Source organism: Palaemon carinicauda, chromosome 37, assembly GCF_036898095.1.
Source record: "Palaemon carinicauda isolate YSFRI2023 chromosome 37, ASM3689809v2, whole genome shotgun sequence".
Classification (NCBI taxonomy): Eukaryota; Metazoa; Arthropoda; class Malacostraca; order Decapoda; family Palaemonidae; genus Palaemon; species Palaemon carinicauda.
Genome location: NC_090761.1, coordinates 23,044,838 through 23,057,247, shown reverse-complemented (window position 1 = coordinate 23,057,247; position 12,410 = coordinate 23,044,838). Strand labels below are relative to the sequence as shown.

At 39.4% G+C, this 12,410-nt stretch overlaps 1 protein-coding gene across 2 annotated transcripts in view; it reads left to right on the top strand.

Annotated features, from left to right (window-relative positions):
• The window catches only part of LOC137629502 (carbohydrate sulfotransferase 14-like), a 52,872-nt gene that overhangs the window by 19,114 nt on the left and 21,348 nt on the right, over positions 1–12,410 (top strand). Inside the window, exons 6-7 of one of the 2 annotated variants that reach the window (XM_068360855.1) lie at positions 186–362; positions 1,051–3,242. In XM_068360855.1, coding sequence (XP_068216956.1) covers positions 186–362; positions 1,051–1,156 — 283 coding nt within the window. In that variant the 3' untranslated portion in view covers positions 1,157–3,242. Of the gene's footprint in view, positions 1–185; positions 363–1,050; positions 3,243–12,410 lie in introns of those variants that run through there. The other variant, XM_068360856.1, reaches the window with a different exon arrangement.

Genomic DNA, 12,410 nt, shown 5'->3' with positions numbered 1-12,410 from the left:
CTTGTAATTAAGATCGACACCCCTCCGAGATCACTGGACTATAGCTTGAAGCTTTCATTACTGTTTGTTTTTAAAGTACAGTATAGTGACTCTCTCTCTCTCTCTCTCTCTCTCTCTCTCTCTCTCTCTCTCTCTCTCTCTCTCTCTCTCTCTCTCTCTCCTAATCCTAACCCATATTTCGACAGGAAACCTTATTACGAAGACTGCTGTCCATGTTATTTTGATTATGACTACATCACAAAAGTGGAGACTTTATCAGAAGATTTGGAATACGTCTTCAAGAAACTTGGCATTCCATCAAACCCTCAAATTTCCAAGAACCAGATAAGGAAGAGTGTTGATGAAATAAACGCCGGTTTTGAGTAAGTTTTCAACACTATTTCTTCATGGAAAAGGGGTCTAAGCTTTTGTGTTTTATGCAAGGCTGTAAATATGTTGTACTGTCAATGTATGTTCAGTGAAGCATGGTGAGAAAGGTTACTAGGTGGATGAATGAAGTCAATGATTGTTGGGGAATTGAATGTGACATTTGAAGTAAGGTAGACTTTAAAATTTGCTAGCCATTTACCGTTTTAAAAACGGATATTTTGACGTAAACGAGTGATATTATGGTCACCAACCTGTGAAAGATAATAACAAAGTAGGATTTAAATTACGGTCGCCTGTATTTTGCTAAATATGGCCGAGAACAGTATATTTTAAAGGAGAATTTACGATTAAAATACGTTTTTTTTTCAACAGTGTGGGTTAGACTGCAAAATTTAAAAAAAAATAAAAAGACTTGACACTGACAAGTACAATTTCTTTTTCTTTTTCTTTTATTTTTGAGTCAGATACTTTCATGATAGCATTTCAATTACTAAAACTAATCGCCAACCCCATAGTTATTATTTGGATACTGTAAGGAGGCTCATAGCTTAACCCACAGATTAAGAAATACTTTTTAAGTCATTTACAATTTGATCTTACAGTGCTGACTTAGCCGTTTTACGCTGACTTAAAATCTGCTGTAATTTTCAAGTACTCTTCAAGTGCTATCTTTGATTTCAGATACTACCGACAAGTCCCAACAACCCTAAGAAGACAGATTTACCAGTACCTACAGTATGACATGGATCTCTTTGGATATGAACTTCCTGACAGTTTCTTAATTTGATATTTCTTCTCCTTACTGGACTATTTTCCTTGCTGGAGTCCTTGTAGGGCTTATAGCATCCTGCTTTTCCAACTATACTCAAATTTTTTTAATGAGTCGCATTTGCACTGACTCACAGCGGTGCCCTTTTAGCTCGGAAAAGTTTCCTGATCGGTGATTGGATTGGTTAGAGTCATCTTGTCCAACCAAACAGCGATCAGGAAACTTTTCTGAGCTAAAAGGGCACCCCTGCGAGTCGGTGCAAATCTGCCTCACTAAAAAGAATTGACTATGTTGTAGCTTAGCAAGTAATAATAATAATATGATAATGTAGAGTGAATAGCATACCCGTCTAGAACAGAGAATCCAAAATCAAACCATTGTTCTCTAGTCTTGGGTAGTGCCATAGCCTCTGTACCATGGCCTTCCACTGTCTTGGATTAGAGATCTCTTTGTTGAGGGTACACTCGGGCACGTTATTCTATCTTATTTCTCTTCCTCTTGTTTTTTATTGAAGATTTTATAGATTATAGGTGAAGAGTCTAATGTAATGTTGTTACTGTTCTTGAAATGTTTTATTTTGATTGTTTATTCCTCTCTTGTGGTTTATTTATTTCCTTGCTTCCTTTCCTCACTGGGCTATTTTTCCCTGTTGGAGTTCTTGAGCCTATAGCATCTTGATTTTATAACTAGGAGAAAATACCAAAGAAATATTGTCCTATCTACATCCTGCTTCAGGGCCAGCGTATCAACCTACACAAAACGGACTTATGTAAGGAAGACGTTTAACAGATTAAGCCCTTATTGAACCCATCAAGGCATATCTTATGTTGAGACACGTTGGGCACATGGGAGCCAACACTAGTTCCTAACCGCTCACTCCCCAAAATAAGTTTGTGGGTACTCTGTTTTGTTTCATTATTTTTCTTAACAGAACATTTAAGAACAGTACAGGGTTATTTGAGGTAGAAATACAGTAGTAGTGTTACGAGTCAAAGTCTGAATGTCTGTTACAGTGATGATATTAATGTATGTACCACAACAGAAAGTCTTAGATATAGAAGTGACTCATCCAGCTGGTCATATGCTGTTCAAAAATTATATTTTAAGCTATGCATAGCTTCCTATTTTATAGAGCGTCTTTTGCGTGTAACCAATGAGACAGAACATGGCGATGCAATGGAAGTATCGCCTGAAACTATGATATAGAATGAGGCTTTAAATTTATTTGGGAGGGCTAATAGCATATAAGTTTTGAGGATGGGTGGTGGGAAAGGATTGAGGTGGGCTTGGGAAGAACCTGTTAGGGGGAGAAGATCAAGAGGGAGGCAGAAAATTAGATGGCGAGATAAGGTGAAGGATGATATGGAAAGAAGAGGTTTGGTGGAAGACGATGCCTATGATAGAAGGCATTGGAGAGAGCGCATCAGGCAACCGACCCCGTGATGTAGTGAAGGATGATATGGAGAGAACAGATTTAACAGAAGGCGATGCTTTTAATAGAAGGCATTGGAGAGGGTGCATCAGGCAACCGACCCCTTAATGTAGTGAAGGATGATATGGAGAGAAGAGATTTGACAGAAGACTATGCTTTTGATAGAAGACATTGGAGAAAGTGCATCAGGCAACCGACCCCTTAATGTAGTGAAGGATGATATGGAGAGAAGAGATTTGACAAAAGACTATGCTTTTGATAGAAGACATTGGAGAGGGTGCATCAGTCAACCAACCCCTTAATGTAGTGAAGGATGATATGGAGAGAAGGGGTTTGACAGAAGACGATGCTTTTGATAGAAGACATTGGAGAGGGTACACCAGGCAACCGACCCCTTAATGTAGGGGCAACGGTGGGGAAGACGAAGAAGATAGCGTAGTTTAGAAGTAAGTATCCAGCTATAAGCTCAGCCGATTTAGATGAAAGAGGTGAAGATTGGATTGCATATCAAAAGAGAAACATTTTATATAGACCTTCAAAACAATTTTTTGAAAACCCTTGAGAGATGGAATATTTTCAAGTAAAATTTCACATTGATGAGTTGAAATCAGGATGTAATATTTTGTCAGATACTTTTGATTGTTTTAGGAAGTAGATTATACATACTGAAGAAGAGGATATAATGATTTTTGTCGTTGTTGTTGTTTGGTTCGTTGTAGAATATATTTCAAAATAAAGATGATAAATTCCAAGAGAAAACAGAATATCGGTACATAAGCTTTGAAGAAAATGGAAAAGAAGTAATGCAGTAGTATTCAATAGAAAGGCGATAATAAAGATTTGATAAATCAACAAAGGAGTAAATTCATACAGGGTTTTGTTTTATTTTTCCTCCATAACTAATATGCATTTGAAAAGATAAGTTTAGGATAGAACAAGTAGAAATTATGTGAAAACAATTATATAAACAAAAAAACGCACACTCTCTGTACAGTCTTCGGAAGATTTCACCGTGTGACGTCAGCTAGTCTCTTCTTCTATCTTGAAGCAGAGAATTTTTAAAGATCAGAATAGATTGATCACTGAAAATCTTAGACTTTCTTATTATATGTCTTGCCCATGTCCATTTCTTTTTCTTTCATGTTGTTAGAATATCTTCTACTTTAGTTTACACTCAAGTCCATATTGCTCTTTTTCTGTCTTTTGGTGTTATTCCAATTATAACTCTTTCCATAGCTCTTTGATTTGTAACTAGCTTATATTCTAAGGCTTTAGTAAGGCTCCAGGATTCTGATGCATCTGATTAAATACTTTTTCCTAGAGAAATTCATTTTAAATTTCATAATTTCTTTGTATACCAAAAGCTTTCCATGCCATGCTTATCCTTCTTTTGATTTTGGTCTTATGTCCTGGAGAAACACTAAGTATGTATGTATCTTATTCTGTAGCATTTTTTTTTCTATTTCACTATTGCAATACTGGGTAGGAGGCTGCAAACCCTATAACTATAACCATTCAGTGATTTTCACACCCAACAAAGTGTAGAGGGAAAATTATTATCAGATTCCTACTGGAGTTAAGAATAGTATTGACATTAGCTTGGAAGAGGAAGCTAATTTTTCATTCAGAAGTCTTTTCCTCATACCAAGGTTTCCACAACCTTAAACCTGGTGCTTGTCTGCCTTGAGGTACAAGATATCTGTTGAATCTGTACGTAATACTGGGTATGCAGTTAATGCTAACGTTCTTGCCATCTCCATCGTGAGGCTCAATACTACACTGTATTCTAGAAGTTTTATTCCATCTGTGGAGTTATCTTCCTGATCAGGTACTTGAATCATTGTAACTTCAAAAGTTCAAACTTGCATCGAATGCATTTTCTTATGTTGAAAATGCTAACATAAGTTTATCTTCGTAGTTTATATATGACAGTCCTATTTAAATGTTTCAACTTGTTACTGACCTTAAGATATCTATTCATTGCTTTATATGTACTTGATTTGTTTCCTTGTTTCCTCTCCTCACTGGGCTATTTTCCTTGTTGGAGCCCTTGATCTTATAGCATCTTGCTTTTCTTACTAGGGTTGTAGCTTAGCAAGTAATGATAATAATAATTGTTGTGACATTAAAAGACTTGGCTGCTGCTACCCAAGCTTTATTCTACTGAAACTTCAGTAGATTATTCCCTGAAACAACCATGAACATAATTAGCAATGACTATGTTAGATCCTCAAAGTAAATCTAATTAGACCAAATAGATACAAATGGAATAACCAAAGGAAATACAAAAGAAACAGAGAATTACTTGATAAGTTGCTCTGAATGAAAAGATCACCAGACAAACAGTTCAGAGTGAGATATGAAAGAGCAAAAGGACAAAACAATATTATAACATTCTTCCCCTCTAGATATGAAATTGGTTACATCACTTCATAAGTAATTAATCCCACCCATATCGGTTCGGAGCCCTTGACACCCGGGTTGATCTACGTACTGGAGGCGATGCAGCCTCTGTTCTAATTTCAGCTTCTGGGTGAAGTCCCATACCTTCTGGAAACTCTTGATGGGTTGTCGTGGGTGACACTGGAGATTGAGATGGTATGGCCTCTGGTGACAATGAAACAGAAGGTAGTTCTTGATTTTCAGAAACAGAATTATCCCTAGGGCATGGGGCCAAGTCACGTAAGGAAAGCGTTGACTCTCGTCCGCTGTGATGTCTGATGTTAGCATATGTTGGGCTAGCAGATAATAGTTCAACTTCATCCACTAGGGATTAATTTTTACTTGTTCTGACAAACTTCCTCAATAATACCGGTCCTGACGACATAAGCCACGAAGGAAGAGAGCTCCCCGAGGATGAGCGGCGAGGAAATCCAAAAAAGCGTTCATGGGGTGTGACATTAGTTGCTGTCAACAGAAGGGATCTAAGTGAATGTATCACATCAGTGAGTACTAATTCCCAGTGCTGATCGGGAAGATTTCGAGACCTGAGTGCCAGGTGGATTGTCTTCCATACAGTACTACTGAGCCGCTCCACTTGCCCATTACCAATTGGATGAAAAGGGGTAGTCCGACTTGTTGCAACTCCCTTTTGTGCGAGATAGGTTTTGAGCTCCCTGGACATGAATGAGGTTCCTTGATCCGAATGTATATACTGAGGCATCCCACACAGGCTGAATATTTGTTCTAAGCACTTAATCACTGTAGTTGTGTTCATGTTGCGACACGGAAAAGCGAAAGGAAAACAAGAATATTCATCAACCACAATAAGTAGATATGGGTTGCGTGAGGCCGTCAGAACTGGTCCTTTAAAGTCAATGCTTATTCTCTCCATTGGTTGTGTCGCCTTGATGAGTGTTCCTTCTTGGAATTTGTAGAATCTTGGTTTCAATTCTGCACATATCCTGCAAGAAGCACAGACCTTCTTAACGTCCTCAGTGGAAAAGGGAAGATTTTTCGATCTCACAAAGTGCAACAAGCGAGTCACCCCTGGATGGTACAGATTCCCATGTAGTTCAGTGAGGGTAGATGACGTAGAAACCATGGAACCGCAAAAAGCTCGGGTGAAGGCATCAGGAACCACATTCTCTTTACCGGGTCGATAATGTTCCGTATAACTGAAGGCTGCGAGTTCCATCCGCCATTCCTGGATCTTATTATTCTTAACTTTAGTGCGTTTCCTGTTATCAAACATGAAGGCCACAGAACGTTGGTCTGTAACGAGATCAATGTGTTGTCTAGCAAAAAAATGACTCCACTTACGTACAGCCTCCACGATAGCCATGGCTTCCTTCTCTACGATGTGATAGTGAACTTCACTTCCTTGTAAAGTCCTAGACATGAAGGCCACAGGCCTGCCATTCTGGTTGAGTACTGCTGAGACTGCTACTTCCGAGGCATCACATTCGACCTCAAAAGGCAGATTTTCATCCACAGAGTGTAGTGTTGCTCCTTCAAGTTCTTGTTTGAGTAGTTCGAAAGCCTGCAAAGCTTCTTCATCTAAAGGAAATTTCTTTCCTCTTGCCAGTGGTTGAATCTTAGCTGAAAAGTTCTGTATCCATTTAGCGTAATAAGCATACATACCCATTGCCCTCTTTAAAGATCCTTGACTAGTGGGAGGTGGTAGTTCTTGTAGAGGCCGGAGTCTTTCCATGTCCGGCTTTATTACACCATTGCCCACACAATAGCCAAGAATATTAATGGTACACACAGATTTAATAGTTTTAGTAGCATTGAGAATTAGGTTCCTCTTGTAGATGACCTCAAGAAAGCGCTGCACGTTCTGATCATGTTCTTGAGTGTATCCAGCAATAGTGATATTGTCCAAATATGGGAAAGCACCTTTAAGTTTTCTTCTTTCACCAACTTATCCATAGTTCGTTGGAAGGCTGCAACTCCATTGGTAATTCCGAAAGGTACTCTACAGAACTGTTACAGGTGTTCGTTGGCTACAAAAGCTGTATACTTCTTGTCTGATTCCTTTAGTGGGACTTGGTAGTAAGCGCTTTCCAAGTCAAAATTCGAAAAGACGCAATATGTTGAGGGTTCATTAACCATGGTGTCAATCCTTGGTAATGGATAAACATCCAGTTCTGTATACAGATTTATAGTTTGCGAATAATCAACACACATCTTTTTCTTATGCCGATTAAAGGAATCCTTAACCACCACAACTTGAGCTCTCCATGGTGATATGCTATCCTCAATAACACCCTCAGGCAAGAGACGACTAGTCTCATCTTCAATGAATTCTTTGTCATCTTTACAGTAATGTCTTGATTTAGTGACAATAGGCTTACAATTAGGTAACAAATGATGGAAGATAGAAGGCTCATTCACAGCAGCGGCTGCCAACGAACAGTAGGGGTTAGCACCAGATAAGTTGAGCGCTGGTTTTGGCCCACCATATTCAATATTCACTTTATGATGCTGCTCTTGGAACTCCTGGCCAAGTAATACTCCTGAACATAAATCCTTCATTACTGCTAGATGTGTGGATGGATAAGTTTCTCCATTAAGATGAAGAGTCAAGTCTACATTGACATAACCTGGAGAGCTTGCATGCAAAGATTTCTGTGCTAAAGCAACGTCTTAATCAGTGGGATGTATTGGTAGATTCAATTCCCATGCTACATCTTCATCTATATAACTGTCATCACTGCACGAGTCGACAAGGGCTGTCAACTTCCGTCCTTTAATTGTTGTCGAGGTAGTTGCGTGATAGAGGCTCTGAGGAAAAGAGGTACCAGCATTAGCCGCAAGAACAGAGGACTGTGAGGGATCAAATACTTTAGCTGTTGTAGATTTACCTCAATATGCAGATTTAGACAGGCACGCTTTTGCAAAGTGCCCCTTTTTGCCACATTTATTGCAAATGGAATCCCGAGCTGGACAGTGTGCACGAATATGATAGCGACCTTCACACAAAAAGCACTTTCTCTTCATGGACAGAGTAGTCGCTTATACTTGAGTTCCAGCAGTTACCTCACAGCTCTCAGACGTTGGTCCACTCTTCACGTGATCATCTGTAATAAGTGCATGATCCAATGTAATCACAGCAGCAGTATGCCCAACATGAGGAAGCATGTGACTGTAAAAACTAGCATTATGTTGGGCTAGGTCTAGAGAGTAAGCCTGGTCATAAGCTGCTTGTAAGTCTAGAGTTTTATTTTCGAGACGACGTTGCCGAATCATAGGTGAGGCCAGGCCATTTATAAAAACATTCCTGATTAACTCCTCTCTGTATTGTTCTGCACTAACTGACTTTAAATTACAGTCCTTGCCTAATTTATGCAATTCTCTCTGAAACTCATCCAAAGTTTCCCCTGCCTTTTGTTGGCGAGTAGCAAGTAAATGTCTGGTGAATATTTCATTAGTATCTTAACATATAACTTTTCCAATATGGAAAGGGCAGTATGATAATCCACACACTCCTCAATGTATTCATACACATCATGACTGACATAGTTCACGAATGTCCTTAGTTTATTTGGTGCCCTTTCACCACATTCTTGAATAAAGATAGAAAATGTCTTGTGCCAATACCGCCATTCCTTTGCTGCAGAAGGGAAGCCAGGGTCCAGATCCAAACGGGCAGGCTTCAATAGTTTCTCCATAGTTAAAGTTGAATAAATTGCTGTGACATTAAAAGACTTGGCTGCTGCTACCCAAGCTTTATTCAACTTAAACTTCAGTAGATTATTCCCTGAAACAACCATGAACATAATTACAAAAGAGAAGGGACACCTGAATGATTGCAATAATTAGAGGTATAACACCTATGCCATTTGTTATGAAAATTGTATGCTTATTCTAAGAAGACTAGAGAGAAAAATTGTGAAAATAATCTAGCAACCCTTAGTAAGTATTCTCTTTCGCGCCATTATGGCAACCAAATGGGTAAAGAAAGTACAGCTAAGGGAAGAAACTTACAGTGATACCTCTACATACGATCTTAATTCATTCCAGAAACTGCTTCGTATGTTAAAACGATTGTATGTTGGAGCAAATATTCCCATAAGAATACACGGTAATTTGTTTAATTCGTTCCTCAGCCTAAAAACCCATAATAACTCCTTATTAATTGGCTACACATAATTACACATAACATTAAAACAATATAATACTGTAACACATAAATATCTAAAAAAAAGAATAATAAAGAAATAATAAATAAAAAAGGGGTTTTTATGTAACACTTTACCTTAGCGAAAGGCCAGCGCAGGTGCAGGGACTGCTACGCAGGAGGAGATGGAAGATCAGCGAGGAGGTAGGGACGGTGACTTTGTACAATAACGTGTACGATAACTTACACTAACTTACACTACGTGAACTTTAACTTAACTTAGCTAATTTTTTTTTTAATTTTTATAATTTTATATATATTTTTTTTACATTTTTTTCTTTTCTTATTTTTAATTTTCATCACTTTCACTCGATTCGGTCTTTCTTTGCTTCACTTTCTTTCTTTTCATCATGATCACTAGACCGTTTTAGTAGAGATTTTTTAAAGAAACTATCGAGTGAAAGTTGCTTGGTACGGCTTTTGAGGATTTTTCTAAAATGAGTTAAACAAACATCATCGAACTGCACAACTACACGGCAAACCTGAAGTGTCTGTGGGTGATGCTTGTCGATGAAATCAACCACGTGTTGATGAAATCAACCACGTGTTGATGATATGCCAACATCTGTCTTATTTCCGCCGTACGTAAGATTTAGCCTACTTCCTCAGTTTCCTCCGACTCACTCAACTGCGCTTGGAACTCCTCATGCTGCATGACTTGCAGCTCCTTGAGTTCCTGGGTGGTGAGCTCTTCATGATGCTCATCGACGAGTTCGGTGATGTCATCTTCATCCACATCCAGACCCATGGACTTGCCAAGGGATACAATCTCTTTGACGTCTTCCTCGGCGGCAAGCACAGGTTCATTCTCGGGGCTAAAACCTTCGAAATCTCTGTGAGCAACAGCATCAGGCCAAAGCTTCTTCCAAGCGGAATTCAGGGTCCGACGAGTTACTCCCTCCGAAGCCTGATCTATGATCTTTAAGCAGTGCATGATATTAAAGTGGCTCCTCCAAAATTCTCGCAAAGGTAAGTTGGTGCTTTGCGTGACATTAAAGCACTGCTTAAATAAGTGCTTGGTGTACAGCTTCTTAAAATCAGAGATGACTTGCTTATCCATGGGCTGGAGGATAGGGGTGGTATTCAGTAGAAGGTACAACACTTTGATGAATTTGTATTTGTCGATGATATCTTCGAGTCCGGGGGGGGGGGGGGGGGGGGGGGGGGTGAGCGGGTGCATTGTCCAAACAAAGCAAGCACTTCAAAGGCAAATTCCTCTCCTGAAGATACTTCTTGACAGCAGGGCTGAAAACTATGTTTACCCATTCCGCAAAAGTATGCCTAGTAACCCAACCCTTAGAATTAGAAAGCCATAGAACATGTAGCAGGGGGTTATTAATTCTATGTGCTTTAAATGCCCTAGGGTTTTCGGAATGGTAAACTAATAAAGGCTTAATAATGCAGTCCCCGCTGGTGTTGGCACAAAGCGCAAGAGTCAACCGATCCTTCATTGGCTTATGTCCAGGCATTTTCTTCTCTTCGGCGGTAATGTACGTTCGAGTAGGCATCTTTTTCCAAAACAGACTGGTTTCATCACAGTTGAACACCTGCTGCTCTACGTAGCCTTCCTCCGCCATGATGCTTTCAAACTTTTTAACAAAGTCTTTAGCAGCCTTGGTGTCCGAACTCGAAGCTTCTCCATGCCGAACAACTGAGTGAATCCCGGTCCGTTTCCTAAATTTCTCGAACCAACCTCGAGACGCCTTGAATTCCTCCGTTGTAGAATCGGCTAAACTCTCCCCCGCGTCAACCCCAAAGCCCGCTGCCTTCAAGTCACTGTAGATAGCACTGGCCTTCTCTTAAATGATCGTTTCAGTGATCGTATCGCCAACAATCTCCCTGTCCTTGATCCATATTAACAAAAGGCGTTCCATCTCTTCAAGGGTAGGGCTACGACGTTTGGAAGTAATCGTGATCCCCTTCGAAGGTTTCACTGCTTTAATGGCTGCCTTCTGTTTTATGATCGTCGAGATCGTAGACGTATTCCGGCCATATTGTTTAGCCAGATCGCTAACACGTACACCTCGCTCATGCTTTTCTATTATTTCTTGCTTTAATTCTAATGAAAGCATTGACTACTTCCTTTTTTCACCACTACTACTACTTCCTGAACCGAAACTAAGCTTTTTAGGACCCATGATTACGAAACACGGAAAACAACACGTGAAAAAGGAAGATAAAAAACACTGTTAATATCTGAGCGAATAGAGAATAACCACACGATGCGCACGAGATGAGAGGACTGATCAAGGTGACGCTCGATTGGCGTCCCTCCGATGTGCTGCTGTCTAGCGGCATCAACAACAAACCACGGTTGACGCTTTTGAGAAAATTCCACGCGTACGCGTATTGTTTACTTCGTATGTTGGAGCAACACTTCGGGTGTCGAGACAGAAATTTGGTCGAATTTTACTTCAGATGTTGGAAAATTCGTATGTTAGGACATTCGTATGTAGAGGTTCCACTGTATATCAGTTGTTTAGAATATATAAAATTGACTGTATATATGTATGTATGAAACTGTTTTTCTTGAGATGTGTATTGATAACATAAAGAGAAATTGAAATGTAAATTAACTCTTGTAAAAGTCACATTCAGCTTCTTTCTATTACTTATCAAATTTGAATATAATAAATGATCGGCGTCAATGACCGTAGATGTCAAGATGCCAGAAAACTTTCAATCAATCAATTATCAAATTCGAAAGGCATTGAGGGACAGATATGAGATAATCACAACTTTAGAGTAAAACTATACTCAATTCTTTTTTAAATGCTCTTCTAAGTCTATGTTCGAATCTGTTAGATTTCATTATCCCGTGCATCATGCAACTTCACATAATCATAGATATCTCTTATTGACTTTGATCTTTTGGTAATATTATGATGCTGCCATCAGATAAGAGCGCTTGACGTTCGTCGTTGGTGTTGAGTGCGCGAGTAGGCCCTGCAGGACAGGATGCAGTGTAAGTCTTATCTTTGCTGCAGGACAGGATGCAGTGTAAGTCTTATCTTTGGTTTCCTGTGATGTCATGGAACTTACCCTTTTACCCGTTAGCCGAATCTTTTCAGTCTCCACTGACAATCTGTGCCGTTAGGTGCTTAACGTCGATATTTTCAGTTTTTACGTTCGTACAGAATATATGGCCTGAATACGGATTATCGTGATTAAGGATAATAATAAAACAGTCTGATGGGGAAATGAAAAGTGCTATG